Genomic DNA, 27,999 nt, shown 5'->3' with positions numbered 1-27,999 from the left:
TCTGCTCCAAAGCTGCATAAAACAAGTTTAATTTCCAACCAGGGTCACAGTCATCGCGTATCCCACATTTTGGGCAAGGAGAGAGAAGGTGAGTCATTAAACATATACAGTCTACAGTCCAGAGGAGAAAAGAAGAAGAGAAAAACCAGAACTGCAGTTACTACTGTAACATCACAAAACACACTCTGCTGGGGGAGGGGGCCCAGAGGGGAATCTCTAGGGGGAAAAAGGCTGTAACAAAGGAAAGCATAAAATGAAATCTACCAGAGGAGAATGTGGGAGGGAACAGGCAAAAATGGAATGAGAAACCCAATCCAGAAAGAGCTTTTAGGAGAATGGGAATGTAGAAAGGACCACCCACCCCTGCCAAGGGCCTAGCAACCAGGAATACTACCAAGATCACTTACTGCTCCCCCCTGCTGGATGGATCCTTGAGCAGCACCAAGGCAACCTCCAAGGCTGCTTGCTAACACCCTCAGGCCCACTGGTCTCTGGAGCCCCCCAAAACAAGGTAGGGGTGGGCCTTAAATAAGAAAAACCTAATTGGGACTGCCATCTAACTAGGGAGGGTCAGACTGGGAGGCAGGAGAAGAAGTAAAATCCTCAGCTACTGCAAAGACCAAGAGTGGGGAATACTAAGTAGGAACGAAACAAGGAAAGGGGAAACAGGCAACAGCAGTGAATGAGTTGAGAAGGCAAAGGCAACAGTTCAGGAGGGGAGAGGCAACAGGGGCAGGAGCAAAAAAATGAGGAAACAGAGGCAGAGGCAAAGGAAAGGGGTGGAGGGAAGCATCCGTGCAGTCAGGGGAGTGAATACATGTTAAAATGAACTAGAAGCTCCAGCATACCTCTCCCCTCACCCCTGCCACCAAACACACACACACACACACACACACAGGCCTAGAGATCAGGAGACCTGCATACTCCCACTGCATCTGGGGTAAACAGTACATCACTAAGGAACTGGCACTGAGGGAGACACCCCTGGAACCTCTCTTTCACAGTTCAACCTGGGGTAGGGTGGGGGTACTGATCTGCCTGTTGTAGACAAAGGTGGCAGGAAGCCTGGCCCCATGGGGTGGGGCTTGGGACAGTCCTTCTGGGAAGGGGTCCCTCAGCCATGCTCTGGGGGGGGGTAGGGGGGAGGACAGGGTGCCGGGGCCCTGACCATAGCAGAAAGGTTATGGGCGGCCGTTTTGGAGCTCAGGGCGCAGCCAGCACACACAGGAGCCCACAGAAAAGCCACGGCTTCACAGAAACCGCAAAGTCAGGACCCGGGCCAGGACCTCAGGGACAAGCGCCCCCTGTAAACAGAGAGACGCAGTAGCAGCAGCTTCTGAACTACATAATAATGGGGGGAGGACCCTGAAGACCACTGCATCCCACCAGCACCAACAACTACTTCAGAGTTCTAATTTCCTCCACTCCAACCTCAAATGGATTCATGGGAAGTGGCTGAAACGGGCAGGAGAAAACTGTTGGGGTGGAGTGAGGAGGGACAGCAGGATAGTCTGAGGGTCTAGAAACAGAACAGAAAATTTTCAGCCTTCAGCACATCCTAGACTAGAAAAAGAGAGAAGTGGAGAATAGGGGAATTGAAACTGAGGTCTGCTATGTCACCCCCACTCCCCTGCTCCCCATTAAACCACCCAGCCAGCCCCGGTCAGGTCAGCAGGACTACTAGGGTGAGGAAACTTCTGACAAAGGACAGATAAACCACCCAGTCTCCAAGATCAGAAGATGGGGGGGGGGGGTATGGGAGGGCAGGAATAGACTGATCCATGCCTCACCTTCTCCTAACAACACAAGAGGATGAAGATGGAAAACCTGAGGCCCACCCCCCAGTGCCCTGGATCCCAAACACACCCCATGGTCTTGCTCTCCCCATCTTCCTCACAAGCTCCTGAGGAACAGATCTAAGGATGAGGAGGAGGATCAGCTGAACACTGGGCTGACAAGAGTGAGTGGGCTCTTCTCTCCTTCCCAGTAACAAGGCAGGGCAGAATAGCATCTCCTTGGGAACAGTCATCTAGAGATAAAGACCATCCCCCTGCCCTGAACAGGATATAGAGAGGGGTACAAGGAAGATGGCGGTGGAAAATCCATCATCTGTCCTATCATCCAGAAAAACCTACCTGCAGAGAGGAGAGGAACCAGCTCAAGACTGGGGCAGCCTTCCCTCTACCTTCTTCCCTTTATCTCACCAACATGGGAGGGGCAGATGATAGGCTGGAGTGGGCAGTGACCTGGCTCCCAGCACCGAGCTGCACTCCACACCTCCACCCTGGCCCCCGCATATATATCTCTCTATACATGTATATACACGCGCACACATGCACGCACACACAGAGAGGCCCGTGCAATTTCCATGTAGAACAGGGAGAGAGTGGCAAAGGAAAGGAAGATGGGGAGTGGGAGAGGAACCTGTGGGGAGAGGGAAGGGACTGAGATGCCAAGAGCGCAGCAACCAGAGCCAAACGAAGCGAACGGAGAGAATACCCCACCCCACCTCCCAAACCCCAGAGGATGAGGGGGGGCCACCCATGAAACCATAACAACCTTGTTTTTGTTTTAAATCCGATAAATTGGAATGATTCATCATCAGGACAGCAACGGGGACTGGTCATGGACAGGGGAGAGGAGGGGAGGCAGGGGAGGCAAGGCTCTTGTTGGGCATGCGGACATGATACCCAGGGCCCTGGCCACACTGGCAACGGGAAGGAAGGGGCAGAGCTGGGGCAGGGAGACAGTAGGTGTGTCAAGGATAGGTGGGGCGGTCGGATAGGGCTGCCTGGCTCTCACTTCTTGTTTTTGAGCTGATTGGCCAGCCAGTCCAGGCCTTCGTACAGCCCGTCCCCGCTGGTGGCACAGGTGGCCTGAATGTACCAGTTGCGGTGACGCAGAGAATGCAGGCCCAACTTGTCTGTGATCTCAGCAGCGTTCATAGCATTAGGCAAATCCTGGAGCATGAGGGAGACACACAAAAAGGAGGCTCAGGATCTTTCAAAGGCTTCTAGAACACCCATCTACCAAAGAGATGTGTACCAGCACCCCCTCCTCCTCCACTGTAGGAACCAGAACAAGGTCCTAAAGAGCTGCTTTGGATTTATTCATCCCAGAACCATAGATCCAAGGCGCTAAAGGTCATTCCATTGGGGAGCTGCAAACCAAATATGGGGTTGTAGGGAAGTGAAGAGGTGATTCAGACTGGGCAAAGAATCAGGTCTGTCTGACTATAGGAGTGAGGGCAGTTCCACTAAATTAGACAACAGGGAAGATGAAGGAGGGATTTGAGGTATCTACCACACCAATCCCTGAGGACAGAAGTGTTGCTAATTAAAGCTGGGGGGTAGGGGACAAGAAGAGGAACATAAAGAAGCCAGCTAATCATATTCCCCACACTTCCAAAATTGAGAACACAGTCACAGGGTTTCCCCTACAATGAGCCCCAATGCCCAGGATTTCCACAGCCAGGTTGACCTCTCTCAAATCCAGGGTGGGGAGAAGTCTCACCTGTTTGTTTGCAAAGACAAGGAGCACTGCATCCCGGAGCTCATCCTCTGCCAGCATCCTCATCAGCTCCTCTCGGGCCTCATTTACTCGCTCCCTATCATTGCTGTCGACCACAAATATCAACCCTAGGGAGGCAGAGCATGTGCTGCGTAAGACAGCAGATGAACTCCCATCATCCCTACCACCAAAAGACAACACCCTCCATACACCCTCCAAATATTTGCTCCCTTTCCTCCTGTTCTCCCACCCCTAGGAGCTGCGGCAGGGCAAGGATTGGCTGCCCATAACCAAGAATGACAGCCACAACTTCTGCTCACACCCGACCAACCCATGCCAAGCTGGGCAATTCATATGCCATACCCTGGGTGTTTTGGAAGTAGTGTCTCCAGAGAGGTCGAATCTTGTCCTGGCCACCCACGTCCCAAACTGTGAAGCTGATATTCTTGTACTCCACTGTTTCCACGTTGAACCCTTTGGAAAAAACAGACAATGGCCACTTGGCCTCAAACACCAGGCCTGCAAACAATACCCCAGGGGTTTGTTTCTGTTTCCCCCAGCCTGGCTCTGATCCTAGCAAAGGAAAGAAAGCTGAGGCTTCCTCAGGCCTGGTATTCCCTGACCTACTAGCCTAAAGGCCAAAAAAAAAACCTTAGATGGGGCGCCTGGGCGGCTCAGATGGTTAAGCATCTGCCTTCGGCTCAGGTCATGATCCTGGGGTCCTGGGATCGAGTCCCGCATCGGGCTCCCTGCTCCGCGGGAAGCCTGCTTCTCCCTCTGCCTCTCTCTGTCTCTCTCTCTCTGTCTCTCATGAATAAATAAAATCTTTAAAAAACAAAGACAAAACAAAACAAAACAAAAAAAACCTTAGAGAAAAAGTGGAAGAGGATGAGGAGGGCCAGTCTGGAGGTTCACAATCCCCTTGGTAACATGAGCTAACCTTCTCTGCTCATTCTCTGTCTTTGCCTCTCTCTCCTGCAAAGAAATGACTCAGCCCCACTCCTGTACCTCAGCCATCACGAGTCTGCTGCAGCTAAAATGTAGGGCCTGGGAAACACAGTGAAGAAAAAGTGAGCTCTAGTCCTGGAGCCCCAAATGCAGAACCAGTGGACAATGATGATCTGGAGCCCCATCTATAAGGCAAACGTTCTCCCTCCCACAGGCAGGTCTTAACCAGGATCAGGTACACTGAGGATCTAAAGTGAAATAACTCCTGGCCTCTGGCAGGAACATCAAAGCCTTTCACCTGCTTTCCAAACAACACAGAGAACAAACCAGCTCAGTGCCTGAGGGCAACTGTTCAGTGCCAGGCTGCGGAAGTTCCCGCATCAGAGAGGGCCCGGGTAGGTGGGCAAACGGCAGCCCCAGCACCTGCTAGTAAGTTAAATAACCATCCTTCCCTGAATCCCCCCAAGTTGCATAGACTTGCCTGGTGGCCAGGTGGGGGATCTAGGAATAGGCCCCTTGCCTGGCCCAGCTGTTGGCATGAAAGCTTACATCTAAGCTGTGCCCTTACCAATGGTGGGGATGGTGGTGACGATCTCCCCCAGTTTCAACTTATACAGGATGGTGGTCTTTCCTGCAGCATCCAGGCCCACCATCAGGATGCGCATCTCCTTCTTCCCAATCAGGCTCTTCAGAAGGTTTCCAAAGATATTACCCATGATCACAGCAACCACTTTCTGAGGACAGGAGGGCTCAAGTGGGGGCAGTGGCAGTCTGGTTTTGGCCTGGGCCCTGGTATGGAGAACTCAATCCTAAGGCAAAGAAACATAAACTCATTAACACATCTGCTAGTCAGGATTTCATGTAAATGGGATTTGCCAGAGTCATGGCTGGAATTTATAAGAAGCTACGAAGATCAAGTCCCACTCAGAAATATCCTGAGTCTTTGGAAGCGGAGACAAAGCCGTGAACACTCAGGACCCCTGCTCTGCCATAATGTACTGCTGTGACTTTGGATGAGTTATTCCCCCCTGTCCATATCTGCCCCTATAAATGGAAGGGACTGAACTAGATGACTTCTGAAGTCCCTTCAGTTCTGACACTCTATACCATATAAGGCCTTGCAAGACCATGAATGCCCCTCCCTCCCGCAACCTTCCCCTGAGACTCCTGGAAAGGCTGGGAGGGGAGGGAGCGGAATGAGGAGTGGCTCTTTGTGACTCCTGACAAGGTTCGGGCTTGCCAGGTCCCCAAGGTCCATGCTCAAATCAAGAGACTTCACTTCTTCCCTTTCCGTATGTCTGCGATTCCACCTTCCTTCCACACACCAAAATTAATCAGGAAGAAATAAGGTGAAAGTTGTGCCCTGTTCATACAACGGTGTGCCTAGGCTACCCCTCATTCCTAGGCTCATCGTGGCCCATCCAAGGACAGCTTCTCCACTTTCTCACCTGCAAGGAGGCAGTCACCTCATTCCCTGCCTCCTCCCTAACCCCCTTCAGTCTGTTCTCCACATAGCAGCCAGACTACTTTTAAAACCAAAATCAGGTCATGCTGCTTCTCTGTTCAAAACCCTCTCTTGGCTTCCTGTCTCCCTTTCAGTAAAATCCAAAACCATACCATGGCTTGCAAGGTCCTGCACGATCTGCATTCCCCTGCTTCTCTCGTTAGATCTCCTACTACTCTTCTCTTGGCTTACCCCACTTCAATTCCCCGACACTTTCCTGCCTCAAAGCTTTTGTACTTGCTCTTCGCTCTGCCCTGAATGCTCCTCTCCCAGATTACCTTCATGGAGCATCCCCTCACTTCCTTCAGGTATCCATCTGAATATCACCTTATCAAAGAGGCCTTCCACAACCACCTCTAATGGTTGTGGATCGCACATCACTCTCTACCCCATTTATCCTACTTCATTTTTCCTCATAGCATTTATCACCATCAGACACATCACACATTTGTTTCTTGCTGTACTGTTTTTCTCCTACCACAATGTCAGCTCCTTATCTATTTTGTTCACTGCTGTGTTCCTGGTACCTTGAATAGTGCCTGGTACATAGCAGCTGAACAAAGGAACTAAAACTCCCAGGGTCTAATACTGACCTTACCAAGCAGCTCACTAAGACTGACTGGAAACTTATGCCTGGTGCATACTAGGATCTTAACAAATTATCTGCTAAAAACATGAAGATGGCAGTAAGAAGCACTACGAAGGCACAAAGTGCCTATCTTCCCACCCCACCCATTGCCCCCAAAAGACAGAATCCTGGAGTCACTCATTCCCTCTCCTCTTCCCTCCCTTCTCTATGGCACAGGATGGCCACAGAAATGCATTTCTGAGCCAGTGAAATAGGGTTCAGGATCGCCCATGGCAGCCAGTTCTCTGTGCCTGCAGGAGACAGGCGTCCGCGGGCAGCTTATTCAGCAATCACCATATGCCAGCTGCTGGCATTCTCCGTAGAGTCTGGGAACCAGAGGCACACACACACCAAACCCAGCAGGCGAAGGAACAGGTCAAGACAGAGTGCACCCAAACCCAAGAATGTGAAAGGTGGATGGGGAGGAATCTGATTTACAAGCTAAAGCATGGGGGTTTAGTGGGAGTTGAGCTGTTTTCTCAAAAACTATTTCAGTTTTGTTTGTTTCCTACTCTCTCAGTTTGCAGCAAATTCCAGACTAGTACAAAGGAGCCAGATCGACAGCCCCTGGAGACCACAGTACTAGTTTGTCCAAAAAACAGAAACAATGAGTGCTTATGGAGTGTTTCATCTTCAAAGGCCTTCCCAGACATCCACTAATGAGCCAGGCGTGGTGCTCCTGGTAGGTTCCTCAGATGAGCCCTGCCCCTGACCCAGAGGGCTCACACCCCAGGGAGAGGACCTGGCTCAACCTTAGGGCTCAACTTCAGCCAAGTCGCCCACTAGCCATCCTCCCTGCCCATCCTGCCTAAACCCACCCAGGCAGACAGATCCTGGAGGATCTGTAGGCAGGAAGGGACATCTGCCCAGCTAATAAGATCAGATTCCATCAACCCTGGCAATCTGTAGTAGTCAGACTTCTGGTTCTGCCACCCTCATCTCCAGAAATTAAAACTTCCCCAAGTCTTCCTAGTCTTGATCTTATTTCCTACTCAGGCCTCCTCTTCTCCAGTTCCAGATGATACTTTGCTTTAAGGCTTTGGTAGTAGGCTTTGGCCCAGGTTCTGAACTGGAATTTATACCAAGCATTTATCTTGCTGTCCTTCATGAATGAAGCAATTGCTGATTAAAGGATTACCAATCGTGAGTGGCTGAAAAATACCCCTGGCCCCAAAACATGCACACACTGTCCTTTGGTTTGCTTCTTTGCTAAACTAGCAAGTTAACGTCTTGGTTCAAAAGCTGATCCCAGTGTTACACTTACTTCTCTTTCCTGGCATGTCCCTGAATTATCTGAGCCACTCATGTGGCACTTACTACCTCATGGAGCTTTTTCTCTCTTAGAAGTCTGTACATTTACCGTCTCTACAGTTCAACTGTATTCTCCATGGGCAAGGACTATGCCTTTTATTTATTTTGGATCTGTCCCCACTCCCAGTTCCAAGCCCACTATAGGAGTTCAACCAAGCACAGGGGCTGATTTAAGCCTCCTCTGAGGATGTCCTTATATCATTTCTTCTGCCCCAGCAGTACTTGGTATCTCTGTGTAAAGCACAGATGGTTTCTTAGATACCCTGTCAATTCTTGGCCATTTTCCACACCATATTTGACCCCAAGACTGGTTTGGAAACACCATAAAAGGACTAGAAGACTAAAATCAATGGAATTTTCTCTTGCCATTTAATACGCAATGGGCCTGATGGATAACTGATGAAATGCCCACGTAGTCACTGTGTGTCCTCTGGGGGCAGCGCCACGCCCTGAAATTAGTGGACATTATGACTCCTCTTTAATATAATCAGGAGCTGGACTCAGATGAGCATTCCAAAGCAGGTGTTGGTTTTCTTGTCCTGGCTTTCTCTGTCCCTATCACCAGATAGCACGCTGCCTCTACCACGAGGATGGTGGCAACTTGCAGCTTTGTGTCATGAACACAAATCTTGGGTTATACTGCCGATTTTTACTTTCACCCATAATGCATTCCTAAAAAAAGCTCTGGGAAGCAGAATGGCAAAAAAATACATAAACCCTGGATTGTTTCCCTATGTACTGTACAGCCTATAGTTACTCTCTTTTACCACAGATGGCACTCCTGTGTTGAAAGGGCAAAATGCCAGGGTTCCACGGGCTGTGAGAAACCAGGAATCAGCAGTTAAAACTGAAGATGAGTGGCTTAGGATGCAAAATGGACTACAGCAATATCCCTATTATTAAAAAAGTATACCTCAACATTCTATTTTACAGCCACAAGCTTTGTTATCAGTGGTACAAATAACAAGAGCTCTTAAGGTGTGTTCCAGTACAATCCGTGTGGAACACTGCAGGAGTTCAATCAAACACATTGCCTGATTTAAGCTTCATCTGAGGATGTCCTCACTGACGACTACTTACTGCCCCCAAGCCCATCCCCCCCCCCCCCCACCAGGAGAGGCAGGCTGTTGCCATGACTGCTCAGCCATCCTGGCTTGTGTGTGTTGCAGGAACATGTCCGCCTCACTCTCCAAGTGATTCTGAGAGTCACACTCAGTCTGCCACACACAACTCCCCCCACCTGACTCTGGTGGCTGACTCAGGCTTGCGTCCTACGACACCTACTTCTGAGGGGACTTCTGATCTGACACCACCTCCTCCTCTTCAGGCTGCATGGGTCCAGGGAAGGGAAGACCAAGGTCTCCCAAACCTTCTGCTGCCAGGTAGGTGCACTAAAAGCAGCTTTGTTCCCAGACAATTTTCACATTGCGATATCACTAATAGAGATGCTATTTTTAGTACAGCCAATGGAGCAGACCGATAAAATGTAAGGAAACAAAAGCAGGGTCTGCCTGTACTTGGTTTCCTTAGCACAGCTGGCTTGTGACCTCTATAAACTTTCCAAGTTTTTGTCTCAAGAGCACTGTAATCACAAGCACACAAGAACTCCTAGATTAGTATCTCAATGACTTCTACTGGACTCAGAGATTTCCCAAAGCCAAGAAATAGCTTCTGATGTCAGCTTCCATCCATTCACTAAGCACTTACTGGGTATACAGAACTAGGCATACAGAGAGGAAGACAACTTCTGCTTTTATGAAACTCAGTCAGTGGGAGAGAAAGACAAGCAAACAGAATTACAAAACAGCACAAGAGTAAGAGTGGAATAAGCACATAGTATAATGGGGACAGCAAGCTGGAGCAGTTAATCAAGACTGAGGAGTAAAGGGCAATTCCCAGACATGATTCTCAGGTCACCCTCCGAGCTGACTCCCTCCCGACAGAATAGGAAGTAATCAAACAATAAAAAAGAGGGAGTGGGGGAGAGGGAACGTGTGTCAAAGGCATAAAGACCTGAGTTAGAGACAGCACTTTTTACTAGCCAAAGCCAGGTGCAGTTGGGAGTCAGTTTATTTGGATGCCGCATGGTGAGTAAAAGAAGTGAGGACACTGGAGAGGTAAGAAGGGGCTAGATCATGAAGGGCCTTAAAGGCCATACTTAGTAACATAAGCAAGTATGTGCTTTAGAAAGACCATTCTTTCTGAGCACCTGGCTGACTCAGTCAGTAGAGGATGCAACTCTTGATCTCAGAGTCGTGAGTTCAAGCCCCATGTTGGGTGTAAAGCTTGCTTAAAAAAAAATAATAATAAAGGACCATTCTGGCAGTCATTTGGGTGTAAATTAAAAGGGGAAAAAGACTTGAGGCAGAGAGACCATGTGGGAGGTACAGTAATACAGCCGAGAAATCAAAAGTTCTTAACCACAGGAAGCAATAAAAACGAAAAGATAGATTTGAAACATCAAAACAGGGCGCCTGGGTGGCTCAGTCAGTTAAGGCTCTGCCTTCGGCTCAGGTCATGATCCCGGAGTCCTGGGATTGAGCCCCGCGTGGTCAGGCTCCCTGCTCAGTGGGGAGTCTGCTTCTCCCTCTCCCCCACACCTTGTGCTCTCTCTCTCAAATAAGTAAATAAAATCTTTAAAAAATAAAAAAATAAGTCAATTAATTAAAAAAATTTTTTTAAAAAGAAATCATAGTGTTCTGAATAGTCAAGGCTCTAGTTGTAGGCACTGGAGCAGCTATGGAATATCAGAAGATGAAATGATTGTAAGCTGGTCAGTTTCTAAGAATAGGGCAAGCTGAAAGCTTTGTTAAAGGGCAGTGCCACGGAACATTCCAAAGAAACAAATGAGTCTAGTTTTTATCTGGTCACATTTTTATCTGGCCATATATTCTGAAACAGCCCCGATTCTCTGTTCTGATTCACTCGCCCGTTGTCCACAGGAAAAGGGCTGTCCATGGGGCCGCGGCGGAGCTCAGTCTCAACCCTGAGATCATGATCTGAGCCAAAACCAAGAGTCAGACTTAACTGACTGAGCCACTTAGGCACCCCTTTCAGGCCTTATTTTAATTTGCCTTTTCTACAACCTTTGATCCTTTTTTTTTTTTAATGTTTTTTCCTCATTGGTGTCTATGATGTCTTACTATCTTGATGTCCTTTTGGCCCCTCTGGTTGCTTCTTACTCTCTTTCCTGGCCTCTGTTTTGCCTACCGATTTAAATGTTGATGTGCCCCAAGTTTCTGCCTTTGGCCTTTTCTCTTGTCCCACTGTACACACTCTCCCTAGATGTATCAGTTAGAGTAGCATCAGTTGCAAAAGATAGAAGACACACTTGTGGCTTAAATGACAAGTAGACTTATTAAAGCATATAGCTTGAAGTCTAGGTAAAATAAGCCAGACACAAAAGGACAAAATTGTATGATTCCATGTATATGAAGCACCCTAGTCAAATTCATACAGATGGAAGTAGAATGGTGGTTGCCAGGGGGTGGAGGTAGGGGAAATGCAGGTTATTGTTTAACAATTACAGAGTTTCAGTTTGGGAAGATGAAAAAGTTCTGGAGATGGATGGTGGTGATGGTTGCAAAACAGTGTGAATGTACTTAATGCCACTGAACTGTGCACTTAAAAATGGTCAAAACGGTAAATTGTGTTATGTATATTCCCCTACACAGAGAGAGAGAGAGGGAGAAATCTAGAGCTAGAACGCTTGTTTTTTTAATCCACCAGCTCTACAGTGTTATTAAGGACCCAAATTTTCTCCATTTTTCTGCTCTGACATCCTAGAGTTCTTATGTCTGTCTCTTCATGCTCTCGGAATTACTCCAGCATCTCATTCTTCTATATCAACATCTAAAGGCTGGACAAGAGAATGTTGCCATATGTCTTTTTTTTAAGATTGAGGAAAACTTTCCCAGATGCTCCCAGCAGACATTCCCTATATTTTATTGGCTAGAATTAGTACATGACCATTTGTGACTCAATCACTGGCAAGGGAAATGGAATGCCCACATCCCTTAGGCTGATCAGTTTTCATACCCTAGGGCTGGGGAAGGGTATCTTTATACCCCCACCCCCAACATCTGAACACATTAGGGGTTGTGTTAGAAGCAAGAAGGGGAAGAATTGCTCTTTGGGTAGATAGCCAGTAACTGCTGTCATCCTGGATCTTGGTTTCTCTTATGGCTTCAGTTACCATCTGTGCAGATGATTCCCAAATACCCAGCTCAGCCTTTCTCCTGAGCTTCACACCTTAGCACCTCAAAATTGAAGTTTAATCTAAAAATAAGTATCTTCAGGGCACCTGAGTGGCTCAGTCGGTTAAGCGTCTGCCTTCGGCTCAGGTCACGTTCTCAGGGTCCTGGGATAGAGCCCCGCGGTGGGCTCCCTGCTCAGCGAGCAGTCTGCTTCTCCCTCTCCCTCTGCCTCCTCCCCCGTGCTCATGCTCTCTCAAATAAATAAAATCTTTAAAAAAATAAAAACAAATATCTTCAATCTCAGATTTGTTCCTCTTGTATTTCTTGGCTAACGAAGTGCCACCAGATCACCCAGGCCAGAAACCTGGGAGTCATTTTTGACTCTTCTACTCTTCCTTCCTAAATTTAATCAGTAGTTAAATCCTGTGGATTCTACTATTTTGATGTTTCACTATGCTTTCTTAATTACAAAAGCACTGAAATTCCACAAGCAGTCAGCCTAAAGCCCTAATAAACCTTTGCTCCAATCTGGTTCCCACTTCACAGGTCAAAATCGAGCTGCTGGTGAACAGATGACAAAGGAAGCTATGGTTTAGACAAGGCCCACCATTACAGAGCAGTCTAAGGATTCAGAAAACAGGGAACTGGGGCACCTGGGTGGCTCAGTTGGTTGGGCGTCTGCCTTCAGCTCAGGTCATGATCCCAGGGTCCTGGGATCGAGTCCCGCATCGGGCTCCCTGCTCTGCAGGGAGCCTGCTTCTCCCTCTCCCACTCCCCCTGCTTGTGTTCCTTCTCTCGCTGTGTCTCTCTCTGTCAAATAAATAAGTAAAATCTTTAAAAATAAATAAATAAATAAAATCTTTAAAAAAAAAATTACGTGCCTTTAACGCATTATAGGTCTGCCATACATCCCATCAGTACTGGATGGCTAGGCAGGGCTTAAGGTGGCTAGAGCCCAAGGGCCAGTCATCTCAGCTTGCAAGCACTATGTCTTTCTCACTATTACCATTCTCTGTGTATGCCATGACAAAAGGTTGGGGAAGTACTTCACTAAACTATGAGCCCTTGTCAGCAGGGACCATGCCCAATCTGTAGCAAGTGACTAACATGCTTGCTTTTGAGGAGTATGGTTCTACTGATGGTGGTAAAACATTTCTGAGGTTGAGGAAGACAGTATTCTATAGGTGATCCCTGATTCTTTTCCTGTATCTGACAAACTCGAGAAATGGTTGCTATGTTCTCAGAGCCCGAGCCCTAGCCCTAGGGTTCCCTGGATGGGCTTCACAGGCTTGGGGGTGGGGGAAGAACTATATGAGAGGCTCTAATTATGCTCCTCCCCTCTACCCCACTACCAGAGCAGCTCCATTTTTATCCACGCAATGTATTAGACTTCAAATAAGATTTTATAGAAGGTAACGTTTAATTCCTTTTAACAGAAGAGGAAAAGGGGGTCAAAAACCACTGCAACAGAGAGCAAATGTTCTCCTGCATCCTAAATCATGCTGAAGTTTAAACATCCATGCCTGACGCTCTAGTGTAAAAGCTCATAAAGGAAGGGTTATACCAGGCTCTCATCAGTAATGGAAGAGCTAAAGGGTACGATGAGATCTGCTACACCCAGTCATCTCATCTTTCTTCAGGAATATGGTGATAATGGTGGATCAATGAATTCCCAAGCCATGTCCCTTCGGGTCCATATGGCACAGCAGATCCTTTGTAGAAGTCCAATACAAAGCTCTAAAACGTTCATGGAATCCCTACCGCAGTCAGTTCTTTCCCAGACTATAATGCAAGCCTCCAAACATTTGTGGAACTTCCAAATGCTCCCCATGTCTTTTCATTATCAAAAAGCTTTACTAGCATTCTACCTGTATTTGCAACAGATGTTGAAAAGGTATAGCAGGTAGAATTACACAGATATCACAACTCTGGACCTTAATACAGTACATTCTAAAACATACTCAGGGGGAGACATTTAAAGGAGATAGGACTAAACGAAAAGAGTGGCCCAGGAAATGGAGTTTGCTGAAATACTAATTGAGACCTAAAATAAAGGGACCCAGGAATCTATATCCCTGACCTAGGTCATTTAGAGTGCTCTTGTATGAAAGAGTCAACCGTTACTTCAATCATGCTGACTTTTCTAACATGAACACTATTCTTGAGCCCCCACATCCTCACCGTGCATCCAAGTTGATGGTCCAGGGCCCCTGCCTTGCTCCAGCTTCACCTCCCACTCAGGCAGCAGGAGCTGCCTCTGTGAGGCTGATGCTGAAAAAAGATTTCATTGCTCATAAGCCTACGACCAGCAAAGAAAGTCATGGTAACAATCATCCCTCTACACAGGCAGCAAGTTATTCTTTTGTCAACCTCCTCTCCTTTAAGGCAGCCCTGAGTGCTCATATTATTATTGCTATTATGATGATGATTATTAATAGCAACTAACATTTATTTGGGGCTTACTATGTGCTTTGTACAGTACTAAATACTTTACATGTATTATCTCATTTAATTCTCATGCCAATACTATGAAGTAGGTACTATCATTATCATGTTCTTTACTGATGAGGAAAATGAAGCTAAAGGAGGACAAGTTTTTCACCAAAATCATAAAACTAGTAATTAGCAGAGGCAGGATTTGAACCCAATTTTGTCTGATTCCAAAGTCCACACTCTAAATAACCATACCATAGTGCCTCTAAATTGACCCGCAACAAAAATGGTGAAGAGAGCCAAAAACAGTGATATGCTTTGAGTCTCGGGCTGCTTGGCATCCATTTCTAAAGGTGTATGGGGAAGCAGATTCCACAATTTCCCTGTTATTCACTCAGCTTTAACAAACCTGGTTTTAAAGAAGTTCCTCCTTCTAAGCAACAAATCCCACCCACTATCCTCTGAGTCCATTTCCTCTTATTATGACTCCAGTGGAAAGAGAGTAGCAGAAATGAACACACACAATATGATCCTCTGTGCACTTGAGACTTCACTTCCACTCTTTCCAGCCTGCTGCCACCCCTCCTTTATACTTGCATGCAGTTTAATAATAGCAGCTACCATTCACTGGCACCAATTCTGTGCCAGGCACCACATACATACATTGGCTCTCTCCTCTGTAATCTCCAGAATTCCAATTTTGACAATACTCTGAAGAACTTAACATCTTTGCCCACAGTGGGGAAGCAGGAGACCTGGGATTTCAGATAAATAATGACTTTGTGTTCTAGTAATATTTTTCTTTTTGGGTCTTAGTTTCCATTATCCATGCCTGTTTTGTGCCTCGTAGGAAGGTGGAGAGGCCATGACTTCGTAATTACAATGCCCAAGGGCCTTTGTACCCTCACTCAGCTATCTCCAGGCACTCTCCCTGACAGCCAAGCCATCTCCTTCTCTTTACTTAAACTGTAGTCAGAAAGCTTGTTGAGTTCTACCCATTCACATCCTGTACTCACCCCAAGAGCCTACTGTTTGCATTAGGCACTATGGGAGACACAACATGAAATCCAATCTCTGCATTCAAAATGTTTCATCTCTTTGGAAAAACAAGACTTACACATAAAATTTTTGATGATGCAAGGTAATAATTCTATGCTGGGGGGCGCCTGGGTGGCTCAGTCGGTTAAGCGGCTGCCTTCAGCTCAGGTCATGATCCCAATCGAGCCCAGCATCAGACTCCCTGCTCAGCGGGGAACCTGCTTCTCCCTCTGCTTCTCCCCCTGCTCATGCTTTCTCTCTCTCTCAAATAAAAAATGAAATCTTTGAAATAATAGTAATAATAATAATTTCTATGCTGGGAAGCGGGAAGCATGTAAATATGTGATACACAGGGGGCCCTTCCCAGCTAAATCCAAGGTCAATGATTCATTCTGTGAACAGTGACCTCTGTGGATCAGTTTCTTTCTTAAAATGAGCTTTTAAAGACATGTTATTCACACTTATGTCTAATGTGCAATAACCAATTCACTGCTCCACTCCAGTCATATCCAGTGGAGACACTTACCCAAGAAGCTCAAGACAAAATGGCAGCAAAGATGGTCACTACCTGATTAAGGACAGGGGAGAAAAGTATGCAGAGACTAGATTCTGTTCTGTTGCACTGACCCAAGCAATCAGACTCCTGCAGCATTCTCCTATCCATAAAACTTTCATGCCATAGACCAGGGGCGACCCAATCCAACAGCAGCAGAGGCAGGTTTTGAGTTACGCTTCTCCCCAACCAGATGACCTCACTATTTCTTCTCACTCCTGACCACATACCACACTCCTCCTGGCCTGGCCAGAGGGAGACCAGCAGTAATACAACCCAGAAAGAAGGGAACTCCCCCAAAAGAGGAGCTACCACTTTGCTATGCAAGTGGCCGGGGTTAACAGGGAACTCCACCTCCCCCTCCTTCCCTCAAACATTGGTGTAAGCAATGGCTCCATTTTCTGTTCCGGGAATCCTGGTACTTCCTAAAGAAAGAAAGCCGATTGGAAGACACAAACTCAGAGTCAGCGACTAGCTGCTCCCTCCTCCTGTGAGACCGCCCCCGCTTTGCCTGGGGGAGGAAGGCACCACCTCTCCTCTCCAAGCAAGATCTGATCCCCCCACCCTCTTCTGCCTCTTCTCCTCCCGCTCCCCACCTGCTGCCCTGGTCCCAATGTGTGGTTCCCAAGACCCAAAGCGCAACCTCTACCGGAATAGTGCCCCTGGGGTGCCCCACTAGCTTGCCTGGCCGACTGATCCCTAAACCCCTTACGCACCCTTGCTCCATGAAGGGAGTACAGGGTGTCACCGCTGCAAGGCTCTGGTCTCCTAGTACTAAGGTGGAGCAGGAGAGAGGGTAGGAAAAAGCGGCATTCCCTAGCCCTTTAACAGGAAAAGGATACAAAACAGCCATCACCGCCCCCGCATCACCTCTCTCTGGACTGTTTCCCTCCACCTCAAACCCGACCCCTCGTAAGCCCACCTCCTGCAGGCGAGGGGAACCTAACTGCAGCCCGGGTCGCCCCCGCGTGCGAGGCAGAGCACAGATTCGTGAGCGCCCCCCACCCCCACCCCAGCTCCGCGTCCTTCAAATGTGGGGGAAGGCGAGAGACTGGCCCGGCGCCCCCTCCCCGAGCTCTCAGGTGGGAAGGACCACACCGCTCCATGCCCGGCAGTGCCGGGGGGAGGGGGGCTCTATCTCCTCATCCCCCACCCCGAGCCTCTCCTCTACCGGGACCCGCCTTCCTTCCCCAGCCCCTCACCAGTTCCTGCTCCCAGCTCCGCCGCCGCAGCCGCCGCCTCCGCCCCCGCAGGTTCCGCTCGGCACTGGTTCCGCTCCCTCCGACTCCCCCAAGCCGATTTCGGCAAGGCTGCTCCCCTGGCCCCGCTCCCCAGCTCCCTCCTTCCTTTCCTCCACCTAGCACCGGAAGCCGCGACGGCGACAGGAGCTGTGCGGCGCACCCCCACCCCCAGACCGGGATACTTCCCACCTCCCCGATCGCGCGAGAACTGCGCGGTAGCGAGCGGCAGTTCTCGCGAGATCTATCACCATGGCAGCGGCTGCAGCAGAGGCAGCCGGGTGCAGGAGCTGAAACCTGGGCGGGGGCCGAAGTGGGGGCTGCAGGCTGCGGGCGGCGGAGGCGGGAGCCGGGAAGTGGGGATGAGGCAGTGGGCATTGAGGTGAGAATTCCAAGCTCCGGGGCCATGCCTGAAATTTAATGACTGGAACTGCATGCTGGCCACACTGGAAGGGGCTGGGCGGAGAGGCAAAGCCAGGAGCCGGGTACGAGTGAGGAGCCCTTGCTGTGGCCCACCCTATTCTTCCAGACCACATCTTTATTTCTTAACCACGGCTAGCTGCATCTCCCTGAGAGCCCTCGCTGCATCGCTGTTGCTACTCTCTCCTCCCAAGCTAAGACTGGGTTACTCAGGGGTCTGAATCAGGAGATCCTTTCCCATGGGGAAGAGGAGAGAGAGTGATGAATTTAAGAGACTGAAGGAAAGAACTGGACTCTGGTCCAGTTAGGAAGTTGGAAAGTGAAAGACAACCATGGAAGCCTAATATTTAGAGGTGTGGTTTGAGGAAGTGTACCTAGATGACTATGAATTTTAGTATCCGAAGGAAAATGAGACTTTACACCCATGTTTCTCCACCCCTGCCCACCCCCACTTCCCTTACACCAATTTCTGCCTCTGATCTAGACATGCAGAGATGCCTTGGAACAGTCTCTGCTGTGATAGAAGGTCACTAGTAATACTAAGAACAGAAGGTTCTTTAAGTGGCCTCTCTCCTCAGTATAAGGGAACACATAGCTCTTCCCTAAGGCTTGAGCCAAAACTGGTGCTTTTCTGGATTTTTTTTTTTTTTTGGCCTTATTTCTTCTCTTTCAAGAAGAACCAGGTTGGTAGATAGCCACACTGTGTCTATCCCTTGTCCTCATCAATCCCTGATGTATATATTCACCACTCTCTTCCTCTCATCCCTGTCTGTTTTCTCTCTTATTCTAATGTGGAAAATAATATGGCCCTAGAATGTGAAGCCAAGAGGACCCTAATTTAACATAGTGAGGGATGATCTGGATAACAAGGAGCATGTTTATAGCAAAGAGAGTTGTATATGTCCTGGGCTGTTGCTATTAAGGGCCTTTGCCCTGCTAAGCTCTGTGTTGTAAATGGCAGAAGACTTCTTCAGTTTCATTGCAGACTCTTGGATCAGGCCCTGTGATACTTCCACATGACTACTCTTTCCATTTATTTTCCTAAAATTTTCACCCCACCAAGTTATGCCCCCACACCAACCACCAAAATTATGCTTTGTACCTCCCCCCTTCATTAGTGCCCCAACCACACCAACATGCCTCTTGAGATTCTGTCAGGAGGTAGAAATTCAGTGTTCCTGCCGGAGACATCACATACTCTCAAGGATGAGTCCTGGGTGTTAGGAAGGATGGAAATGGTGACAGCCTAATATGGTTAGCAGCAAGTACCATGACATTTGAGTCAGAACTGATGGATGCAGGGCTAAGTGGGTTAAGTGTCTGCCTTCGGCTCTAGGCTCTCATGATCCTGGGGTCCTCGGATGGAGCCCCATATCTGTCAGGCTCCCTGCTCAGCGGAGAGTCTGCTTCTCCCTCTCCTCTGCCCCATCGCTCCCCCCCTCGTGCTCACTCTCTCTCAAATAATTAAAATAAAATAAAATAACTGATGAATGGGACTGGAGAATCTCCCAGGCTTTCTGTCCTTCACCTGTCTGGAGTCTGGAGTCTGCTGCAGCATCACTGGGCGCTTCCCATGGAGCAAACAGGAGCAGAGACAGGAGGGCGGCTGCCTAGCTGGCAATTAGCCAGCCACTGCCACTCCCCAGCTTCCCAACCACTTGAAAGGCTAAGGGAAAAGAGCTCATCCAGAGCTGAAGGAGGCCTAGAGGCCTGACTTAGAGTTCATCAGTCTTTCTCCCTCCCTCTGACTGCCAGTGGAGCTAAGTAAAAGCTGAAATTGTAGCCACCCACTCTGTGGGTTGCACACTCCCACTCTCGTCACTGACCCCAGGCCTGGGTCTGAGCCCAGTGCGTGTGCCGGGAGCAGGGGTGGGGGGGTGTTGGCCATGCTGACAAAATCCATTTGGAATTTCTCAAGGTTGTGGTTTGGGGCTTGAGTTTGCCACAGAGTGTGCCTGACAAAAGAGAAAGCTAGAAAGAGAGGGAGCCAAAGAGAATACAGAGGAAGGAAACAGGAAAAAGCCGAAATATTCTTGCTGTAATACCATTGGAGATTCTCCTCCCTCTGTCTAAGTGTGAGAAATTCCCATTCTGGATGTTCCTTATCATTATTTTCTCTCCTATCCTATGCCCATTCTAGCTGCATCCCCTCTCTGCCTGACACCCCCATACACACCAGGCTCAATCAGTGACTAAAGTAAGGATGAGATGTCTTCCTGCTTCCATCAAGTTTCCCAAGCCCAGGATTCTCAAGTGGGAAATCAGGACATAAAATTTTGTCATAAAGTACTAGCCTAACCCAACATTCCTCAAAATGCCCTTGCTACCTGAGTAGCAAAATCACCTAATTTTGAGGGTAATTTGGGTAGCAGATATATCTATTGCCTAGAGAAATAGAGAAAACCATTTCTACATTCCCTGGCCAACGAGATGACCTGTTAGAGGCAGCATCTTGCAACCCCACAAACATTTAGTCACTTGTAAAGTTCTGAATGTGTGATGTCTATCCCTTTTCTGAACTGAATGATAATGGTTTGTTTTCAAAGATACTGAGTTAGGAAAAGACAGATTGTTACTGTAAAAAATCTGTTTTCTCTAGTTTTGGTTATGTTCTAAAAGATAAAGGAATTATTTTACTAAGATTAAATGCAGAAGAGTTCTGAATAAGGAAGAACACAATACACATGCAAATAATTCAATAGGAAAGCATGCTGGTTTTGCTGGTTTCCAGAGCAAACACTCCCTTTTCAAGCACTGGAATCTCTTTTATATGTTTCCCATTAGTCTTATATCTACCTCCCAAGTTCTCTGACTTGGGGCCATAAAGAAAAGCACCTGCACTTTTGGGTCCAAACTTAATGTTGAGATACGTTCAGGACTTGAAATCTCTGGAACAGAGGTAACCATGGTATAGGGCAGGGGTTAACCAAGTACAGCCAGAGAGCCTAATCTCATCTGCAGTCCCATTTTTGTGAATTAAGCCTTATTGGACACAGCCATACCCATTTGTTTATGTGTGGTCTATGGCTACTTTTGATTCACAACAACAGAGTTGAGTAATTATAGCAGAGTTGAGTAGTTGCGACAAAGTCCACAAGCCTAATACAGCTGACCCTTGAACGACACAGGTTTGAACTGTGCAGGTTCACTTAATACACAGATTTTTTTTTTTTTTAGTAAATACCTACCGTACCCTACTGTAAATGTATTTTATCTTCCTTATGATTTTCTTTTTAAAAAAAAAAAGATTTTATTTATTTATTTGACAGAGAGAGACACAGCGAGAGAGGGAACACAAGCAGGGGGAGTGGGAGAGGGAGAAGCAGGCTTCCCGCAGAGCGGGGAGCCTGATGCAGGCCTCGATCCCAGGACCCTGGGATCATGACCTGAGCCGAAGGCAGACGCCCAACGACTGAGCCACCCAGGTGCCCCTTCCTTATGATTTTCTTAATAACATTTTCTTTTCTCTATTTTATTGCAAGAACACAGTATATAAAACACGTAGCATACAAAGTATGTGTTAATCTGTTAATCGACTGTTTCTATTATCGGTAAGGCTTCCAGTCAACAGTAGGTTATAAGTAATTAAGTTTTGGGGGAATCAAAAGTTATGCACAGATGTTTGACTGTGTGGGAAGGGGGCGCCCCCAAACCCCTGATGTTGTTCAAGGGTCAACTGTATACTTGCTATCAAGCCCTCTGTGGGGGGAAAAAAATGCCAACCCTTGTTCTAGGACAAGGATCAAGGTGAAGTCTGGAGTTGAAGCACATAAAAAGTAAATTTTTATGGTAGGGGCGCCTGGGTGGCTCAGTCGTTAAGTGTCTGCCTTCAGCTCAGGTCATGATCCCAGGGTCCTGGGATCGAGCCCCGCGTCGGGCTCTGCTCAGCGGAAAGCCTGCTTCTCCCCCTCCCACTCCCCCTGCTTGTGTTCCCTCTCTCGCTGTGTCTCTGTCACATAAATAAAATCTTAAGAAAAAAAAAAGTAAATTGGGCCTATGTTTGGATATCTAGCCGCCCTCTACGTAGAAGTACCCCCTGGTTTTTCACATTGAAAGTTGCCAACTAAATCAGTGAGGACCATTTCAAATCCTTTGTGGGACCAGGCAGGATACACATAAATAAAGTCATTGGGTGTATAAGGGTAGAATTTACCTGGGAAAGAAGCGATGGACTGGGATCCCAAGTGTGGGCAGAAATATAACCACCTGCATCCACTGGTCCAGTAGTTTAATTTATTTTAGTTACAAACAGAAACCAAGAACAAGTCTCAGTACAATAAATTATTCATTCCCATCCCTCCTGCTAACAACAAATAAGAGGCTCAGAGAGTCTTAGGTAAAACTCTTCCTTTGGAGGGTTTCCTTTAACATCTGAATGGGGGGGGACAGTTTCCCTAAGGGCCTAGACAAACAACTCTCTGAAGACTCTAGGGAGAGCCCCCTTCCTTTCCCCAAGAAAAACCTCTCTACCACTGTCTCCTATTCCCCCACAAGAAGGAGCCCAGGCTGCTGTAGAGGAGTTAGGGAACAGCAGATAAGAACGAGTGGTCTCCCTGGATACAGGTCTTATGGCTCCACACAATGCCTGGGGCTATCCCTCAAAGGAGAGGAGTAGTCAAACTACAGGGACACCCCAGCCAGAAGGTGTAGGAACCAGAGCTAAAGGGACCCCAGGGCCGGGGACAGGGAGGCAATACAGTGCATGTCACCTTCGTTCATTTCAGGTGTTTCAAGAGCAGAAGAGGGGGTGACAGCTTTCCCTCCCAGGCCGCCCTACAGCGGGGGAAAAGGCTGCACATCGCGGACTCAGCCTGACCCCCCCAACGCCCCCAAAGCCGCTGCCAGGAGCCAAGATTGCCACTGGACAGAAATGAGAGCAAAGGGCCGAGGAGGCGCGCCCGCCCCCCACCGGCCCCACCGGCCCCGCCGGCCCCGCGGGCCAGGTGAAGCCGCCCCTCACTTACACACGTTGACCCACTCGGTGACCTTACACTCGTCACACAGCACGTAGCAGCACCAGTGGAAGCGGCAGTGACAGCGCTCCACTCGCGTCTGCCGGAGCACGTTGTGCCCACGGCCGCAGCACAAGCTACCGCAGCCGTCCAGCAGACGGCTGGTCTTGTTGCAGGCCCGGCCCCGAGTGCCGGGGGAGCCCACCGCAGGGTCTCGCTCACAGAAGTCGGGGGACTTCTCAAAGTAAACCAGCTCTCCCGAGAGGCGACGGGGACGCAGGCGGGGTTGGAAGGCTCCAGAGTTCCGGTTGTGGGTGTCGATGAAGATGGCCCGGCCCAGCCGCTCCCTCAACGCTGCCCCCACTGCCCGGAAGTCCGGGGCCGCCCTCCAGCACGTCTTGAACTGGCAGCTGCCCGATGTGCCGTGGCACTTGCATTTCCGCTTCAGGTTTTCAGTTACCACCTAGAGCATGGGGTGGGGGGGGGCAGCACAGGGGCAGAGCACAGGGGCGCAGCAGAGGGGAGGGAACAGAGAGCATGGGGAGGGAGACATAGAGGCAAGAATGACCATGGAATATCAGAAGAGAAAGGGCACTGCAGGGCTGGCTAATAGCTCAACTCCCTCATCTTCTGGTTGGAGGACTGAGGCCAGAGCAGAGTGATCTGCCCAACTTTAATCACTAGCTGGTAAGAGAGACTCCGCTTTGATAACTAGCTGCTAACAGAACTCAACTCCAGTTGTCCCGACTCGCAGTCCAGTGCTCTTTGCAGAGTGAGCACTAAAATGAGCACCGCTTCTGTAGGAAGGCAGCTGTCATACATACATACCATGTAATGAGCACCTGCCAAGGACTAGGCACTCTGCCCAGTGCCCTATTTGCCTGCTCACTCTTAATGACATCTTAAGGTAGGTATCGTTAGACTCTTTTTACAGATGCAAAACGCAGGGTAAGTGACTCACTTGAGGTCATCCAGATGGTGAGTGGCCATCCCCCACCACATCTCATCCTCTTTACTCTGCTGTGCCTCTCCAACTCCAGCCAGGCCTCAAAAGCTAAGGAGACCCGGGACAAGTTGCCCACACATACCTGTCGCCCCACCCTGTTGTTGTGGATTCGCATTCTCGCCTGGATGTCCCGGGGAGCTTCCCTGGAATCCAAGAAATCCCGAGAGAACTTCTCTCCAAAGTCCATGTCATGGTTACAGCCACCCCATTCCCATGTGTCCTGGGGGCCAGGGCTGGGGCCTGAGCCGGGGCCAGGGCTGGGCAGGGAGTGGGGGAAACTCTTGCCCCGGGACAGAGCCTGCAGCTGCAGCAGCTTGGCCCTCAGCCGGTCCTGCTCACCGCTGCCCTTCCAGCCGCAGCTGCAGCTCACTAGCCTGCCCAGGCTGCAGGCCGTGGCGACCGCGTGCATGACCCCTGCCGCCAGCATGGAGAAGGAAAAAGCACTCTCACGGAAACCTGGGGATAAAAAGGGTGTGACGGGGGATAAGGTTGACAGGCAGCTGGAGTAGGGAGGTGGGAGGAAATAAGCAGCCACCCTTCAATTCCAGGAATTCCTAACTGAATCCTGACCCTGTCATTTACCAGCTGCATAATTTGGGAGAAAGTCACGGAGAAGGAAGGGAACGGAAGCACGAAGCCTCAGTTTCCTCATTTATTAAGGGAGGAGCTGGACTGAGATGATCTCTGAGGCCCATCCTCGTTCTGTAAGTCTGGGATTTTCGGGTGCAGATGAAAGAGCTAGCTGGAGGGCAAGACCCCTGGGGTTGGCAGGTGACTGAGAGGGAGTCCCCGAGGTCTTTGAAGAAGTGATCACTGAGTTCTACATCTGAAAGCTTTAAAAATTCCCCAGCCCAGCAGGGAGCTTGGGTGGCGGGGTGGAAGCAGAGACTTTTTTGTTCTTTTTTTTTTTTTCTTTAGGGCCCTTTAACCAACCTTCCTCCACCACCCCAACACCCCCAAAGCACTGGAGCTGTGGAGCTATCCTTCCCCTTTCCAGTTTCTAGTTTTATATTTGCCCTTTAAGACTGCCCTTTATGTTTATCCTAACCTGCTATTACTCTATAAAATGCTGGGAGGGGGAGAGGGGTGGGGGGTGATTTTCCCTGAGGCCCTCTTAAAATGTTGGCTTCTTTGTTATGTTTTTGGGGTCACAAGAGGCTCAAGATGACAAGCCTTTCCCATGCCTCTCATTTGGGTATCAACACCTTTCCCTACACCCGGCCCTATAGAGAAGGAGGGGGTCCCTCACTTCCTTTTAGGTAGGGGCTCTCTTGAGCCCTGAGAGGATGAGAGACAGTGCCTCTTTAGGGGCCAAGCCTCTCCCACCCCAGGATGCAGGGCTTCTGGCCCAGCCTCCCAATCCCCCCCAACTTCAACCCTCGGGGTGAAGCTGTTTGCACACGTCTTGGGAATTCCCCCGCAGATGGCAGCTGCCTATTAACCCCGTAGTCCCTGAAGTACTGCCCCCCCCCCTCGAGCTGAGCCCAGAATGGATCTTTACTCCTCCAGGGAGGAAACACGGGCATGGCCTGGCAAGAGGCAACGATGACTTCCAGACCATACCTCCCAGACCAGACCAGCAGTGACCTGTTCTTCGCCCCTCCAGCCGTTCCTCACCTGCTCAGGTGAGAGCCACCTGGGGCCCCCACAGCACAGAGGAGGGGGCTGCTCCCCAGCTTCAAAGCCATCAGGGTCTTTGTTCCCAGCCTCTGCTCCTGGGAACCCCAGCAATTAGGGGAGTAGGTTTAACCCTTAAACTGTTGGGGGCGTCACCCCACCCCCGCTGAGGCTCTGGGGACACCAGCCTGGGCTTGTCCGGGGAGGGGGGGGGAGGATATTGGGGGAGGTAATGGGGGGGCGTTTGAAGCTTCCAGGGTTGGGGGCATCTCTTGCTCGCAGGTGCAACCCAGATCGAGCCTGGTGGAGGCAGGCAAGAGGGGCCCTAGGGTAGGATAGCAAGACTCAGCTGCTTTGCCGGCAGCACGCAGGTGGAAGTGAGGCGCAGGGGCCCAGACGGGTGGCCAGGCGCAGCTCTGTGGCTCCCCGGGGGTGGGGGGGGAATTCCCGGAGAGAGGCCCCTCCCGGAGTCGCGAACCGGTCCCTTCCCGCCTCCGCTCGCCTCGGCCTGCCCCCCAGCCCCAGCCCCAGCCCCAGCGGCGCAGACCCGCCCGGCCCGGCTCACCGCGCTTGAGGATGGCGCTGTGGTGCGGCAGACGGCCGCCGCCCTCGAGCGCCGAGCAGTTCCAGCGCTGGTCGCGCAGCTGGTGCTGACACTCGTGGACCGCGATGTGCAGGCCCTGAAGCGCGGATGCCGTCACGTCGGGGCTGCGCAGGCAGAGGCCCAGCTGCCGCTTGCTCAGGCCCGACAGCGTCAAGCATACAGTGTTGGCGGTCAGCGGCGGCTCGCCGGGCAGCTTCAGGCCCAGAATCTCATTGCTGAGGGCCCTGGGAACGCAGAAGGCGTTGCGGGGTCTGTGGTCCAGGCCTCGCGCCCCCTCCGACTCCTCCCGTGCTGGGTCGGTGCTTTCAGCCTAGGGCTTTCTCTCGTGGGCTGGGTGACAGGGGGGAGCTGCTCACCGACTGCACAACGCCAGGAACAGGAGACCCGCGAAGCCCGAGGGCGGAGGCCGCGGCCGGGGCTCCTCCCGCATGTCGAAGCCCGGGCCCTAAGGCCCCGGTGGGCAGATCGATCAGGGCCTGCGGGACAGGGAGACTTGGGGGCTTCGGAATAGGGTGGGCTGCCCCCCCCCAGCAACCAAGGATTCCTAACTCACCAGTGCCACCCCAGTGACCCTTGTCATCCCTCCCCAAGCAAAACAATAAGAATCACCCCTGTCCCTGGACCCTGGAGGAAGAGTCTGGGCACCGCAGCAGGGGCTTATGCAAGAGCCCCTGGAGCTAGACCCAGACAGACACACGCCTGGCACACAGACACACTCACGTGCAAACTCAGACATACTGACTCACAAACACCACTCCACCATCTTGCCCCCCGCTCCCTCTTTGAGGGCCCCACGACTGGCTTCCCTCGTCCACCAGAGCCTGGCTCTCAGGGCTAGGGGGCGGGATTGGAAGAGGGTTCTGCACCACCTACAGACGGCGGGGTGTGGGGGAGGGTCACCTTCAGGTGCTGTCGAGGGCAGGCAGCCTCTGTGAGAGACCTGGAGGAATGGGCCCCCAACCCGGCTCTACCCACTTTTTCCGCAGTTGGGAGAGAGGGGAGGCTCCAGGTGCACCAGACAGGGAGGGGACCTGGTTCCCGCCTGAAGAGGACGGCGGCACAGGTTGAGTCCTCTTCCTCCTCTGCCACCTTTCCTAACTAGTGTTCCCCTCATCTGCAATGCCCGTCTGGTCCCCTCGGGTCCCAGACTCATTCCCCAACCCTTTGCTCTCACGTTCATTGCCCTTCTGATCTGGGAATACTCCTTTATTTGCTGTCTTTATCTCTGCCAATATCCCTGGCTCTCTCTCTGTCTCCGTGCCCCAGTGGGCGGATGCGTGTCTGTCTGTCTGACTACCCGTGTGCCTCTCTCAGCCCCGTGTGCGCGTCCCTGCTCTCCCTGCTTTCCCGGTTCCGATTACCTCCAGCTGCTCTGGTGCGGGGTCGCCACCGGCAGGATTGGGTCGCCTGGGCTCGGGCTTCTCAAACCGCGGGGAGACTGCGTCGGGTTCTGCCCCCTCGGCAGAGCCGCATTCTTCCAGGGCAGGGCCACTCCTCTTCGCTGCTTCCCCAGCGCCGCCACAGCCGCTGGGAGGAAGGGAGGGAGGAAGGGAGGGAGTGATCGAGAAAGCTAGCAAGTGGTCTAGCAAAGAACTGGGGGCTCCGGCTCTACTCTACTCACGCCGAGCTCACAAGCGGCTCTGCTGCGGCTGACAGAGCTGCGGCCCCTCCCCGAGCCCCGGGCATCCCCACCCCACTCCTCACACCCCCCGCCTTGACCCGGGGAGCGCAGGCGCTCCCCCTCCTCCCAGCCTACACACACACACCCTCTCCCCCGACGCCTGGGTTCACGCTTGGCCCCACTGAAGGGGGTGGTGACCAGAGTGCCCCTCACCTGCTCTGGGTAGCGAAGTCTGCAAGGAGGGTGCCGTGACCCAGACTAGGGAGACAGGACCCTGGTCCCACGTGGTCATTGCTCTTTGCCTCAGTTTCCCCACCGAGAGCTGGGTGGCTGGAGAGTGCCTTTGACAAGATGAACACGGAGCTGAGATTCAACTTCCCTCCCTGGACAATGTTGTGTAGAGCCCTCAGCGAGAGCGCG

At 50.5% G+C, this 27,999-nt stretch overlaps 2 protein-coding genes and 1 long non-coding RNA gene across 5 annotated transcripts; 1 reads left to right on the top strand and 2 right to left on the bottom strand.

Annotated features, from left to right (window-relative positions):
* Nucleotides 1-8: 8 nt before the first annotated feature.
* On the bottom strand, nucleotides 9-22,761 carry ARF3 (ADP ribosylation factor 3). Of its 3 annotated transcripts, XM_035002754.1 has the most exons (6): nucleotides 17,324-17,492; nucleotides 14,279-14,368; nucleotides 5,027-5,267; nucleotides 3,874-3,984; nucleotides 3,514-3,638; nucleotides 9-2,960 (listed from the first exon to the last, which is right to left on the bottom strand). In XM_035002754.1, exons 3-6 carry the CDS (start codon nucleotides 5,172-5,174, stop codon nucleotides 2,799-2,801), a joined length of 546 nt encoding a protein of 181 aa, XP_034858645.1. In that variant the 5' UTR covers nucleotides 5,175-5,267; nucleotides 14,279-14,368; nucleotides 17,324-17,492; the 3' UTR covers nucleotides 9-2,798. The 3 variants fall into 3 exon arrangements, with proteins under 3 accessions (XP_034858645.1, XP_034858646.1, XP_034858644.1); XM_035002755.1 differs by lacking the exons at nucleotides 14,279-14,368; nucleotides 17,324-17,492 and adding an exon at nucleotides 22,744-22,761; XM_035002753.1 differs by lacking the exon at nucleotides 14,279-14,368 and having other exon boundaries at nucleotides 17,324-17,537.
* Nucleotides 22,736-27,991, bottom strand: WNT10B (Wnt family member 10B). Its single transcript, XM_035002752.1, has 6 exons — nucleotides 27,793-27,991; nucleotides 27,320-27,459; nucleotides 26,315-26,434; nucleotides 25,920-26,182; nucleotides 23,820-24,193; nucleotides 22,736-23,194 (listed from the first exon to the last, which is right to left on the bottom strand). Exons 3-6 carry the CDS (start codon nucleotides 26,386-26,388, stop codon nucleotides 22,736-22,738), a joined length of 1,170 nt encoding a protein of 389 aa, XP_034858643.1. The 5' UTR covers nucleotides 26,389-26,434; nucleotides 27,320-27,459; nucleotides 27,793-27,991.
* On the top strand, nucleotides 23,240-25,378 carry LOC118008896. The gene is made up of 3 exons (XR_004678761.1): nucleotides 23,240-23,638; nucleotides 24,323-24,441; nucleotides 25,247-25,378. It is a non-coding gene; the product is annotated as an uncharacterized LOC118008896 (long non-coding RNA).
* Nucleotides 27,992-27,999: the final 8 nt, after the last annotated feature.

The sequence above is a fragment of the Mirounga leonina genome, unplaced genomic scaffold (assembly GCF_011800145.1).
Source record: "Mirounga leonina isolate KUSES-001 unplaced genomic scaffold, KU_Mleo_1.0 Mir_126, whole genome shotgun sequence".
Lineage (NCBI taxonomy): Eukaryota > Metazoa > Chordata > Mammalia > Carnivora > Phocidae > Mirounga > Mirounga leonina.
Note: the sequence above shows the minus strand (reverse complement) of the source record. Positions and strands in the feature narration are given on the sequence as shown.

What these genes read in the sequence shown, in the direction of transcription:
- ARF3 (XM_035002755.1), bottom strand. Translation starts at nt 5,174, where the DNA reads ATGGGTAATATCTTTGGAAACCTTCTGAAGAGCCTGATTGGGAAGAAG. An exon ending in CTACTTCCAAAACACCCAGG is followed by an intron (nt 3,639 to 3,873) that starts GTATGGCATATG and finishes CTGCCTCCCTAG; the next exon opens with GGTTGATATTTGTGGTCGAC. An exon ending in TTGTCTTTGCAAACAAACAG is followed by an intron (nt 2,961 to 3,513) that starts GTGAGACTTCTC and finishes CTCATGCTCCAG; the next exon opens with GATTTGCCTAATGCTATGAA.
- WNT10B (XM_035002752.1), bottom strand. Translation starts at nt 26,388, where the DNA reads ATGCGGGAGGAGCCCCGGCCGCGGCCTCCGCCCTCGGGCTTCGCGGGT. An exon ending in CAGCGCCATCCTCAAGCGCG is followed by an intron (nt 24,194 to 25,919) that starts GTGAGCCGGGCC and finishes TTTTATCCCCAG; the next exon opens with GTTTCCGTGAGAGTGCTTTT. An exon ending in ACAACAGGGTGGGGCGACAG is followed by an intron (nt 23,195 to 23,819) that starts GTATGTGTGGGC and finishes CCCATGCTCTAG; the next exon opens with GTGGTAACTGAAAACCTGAA.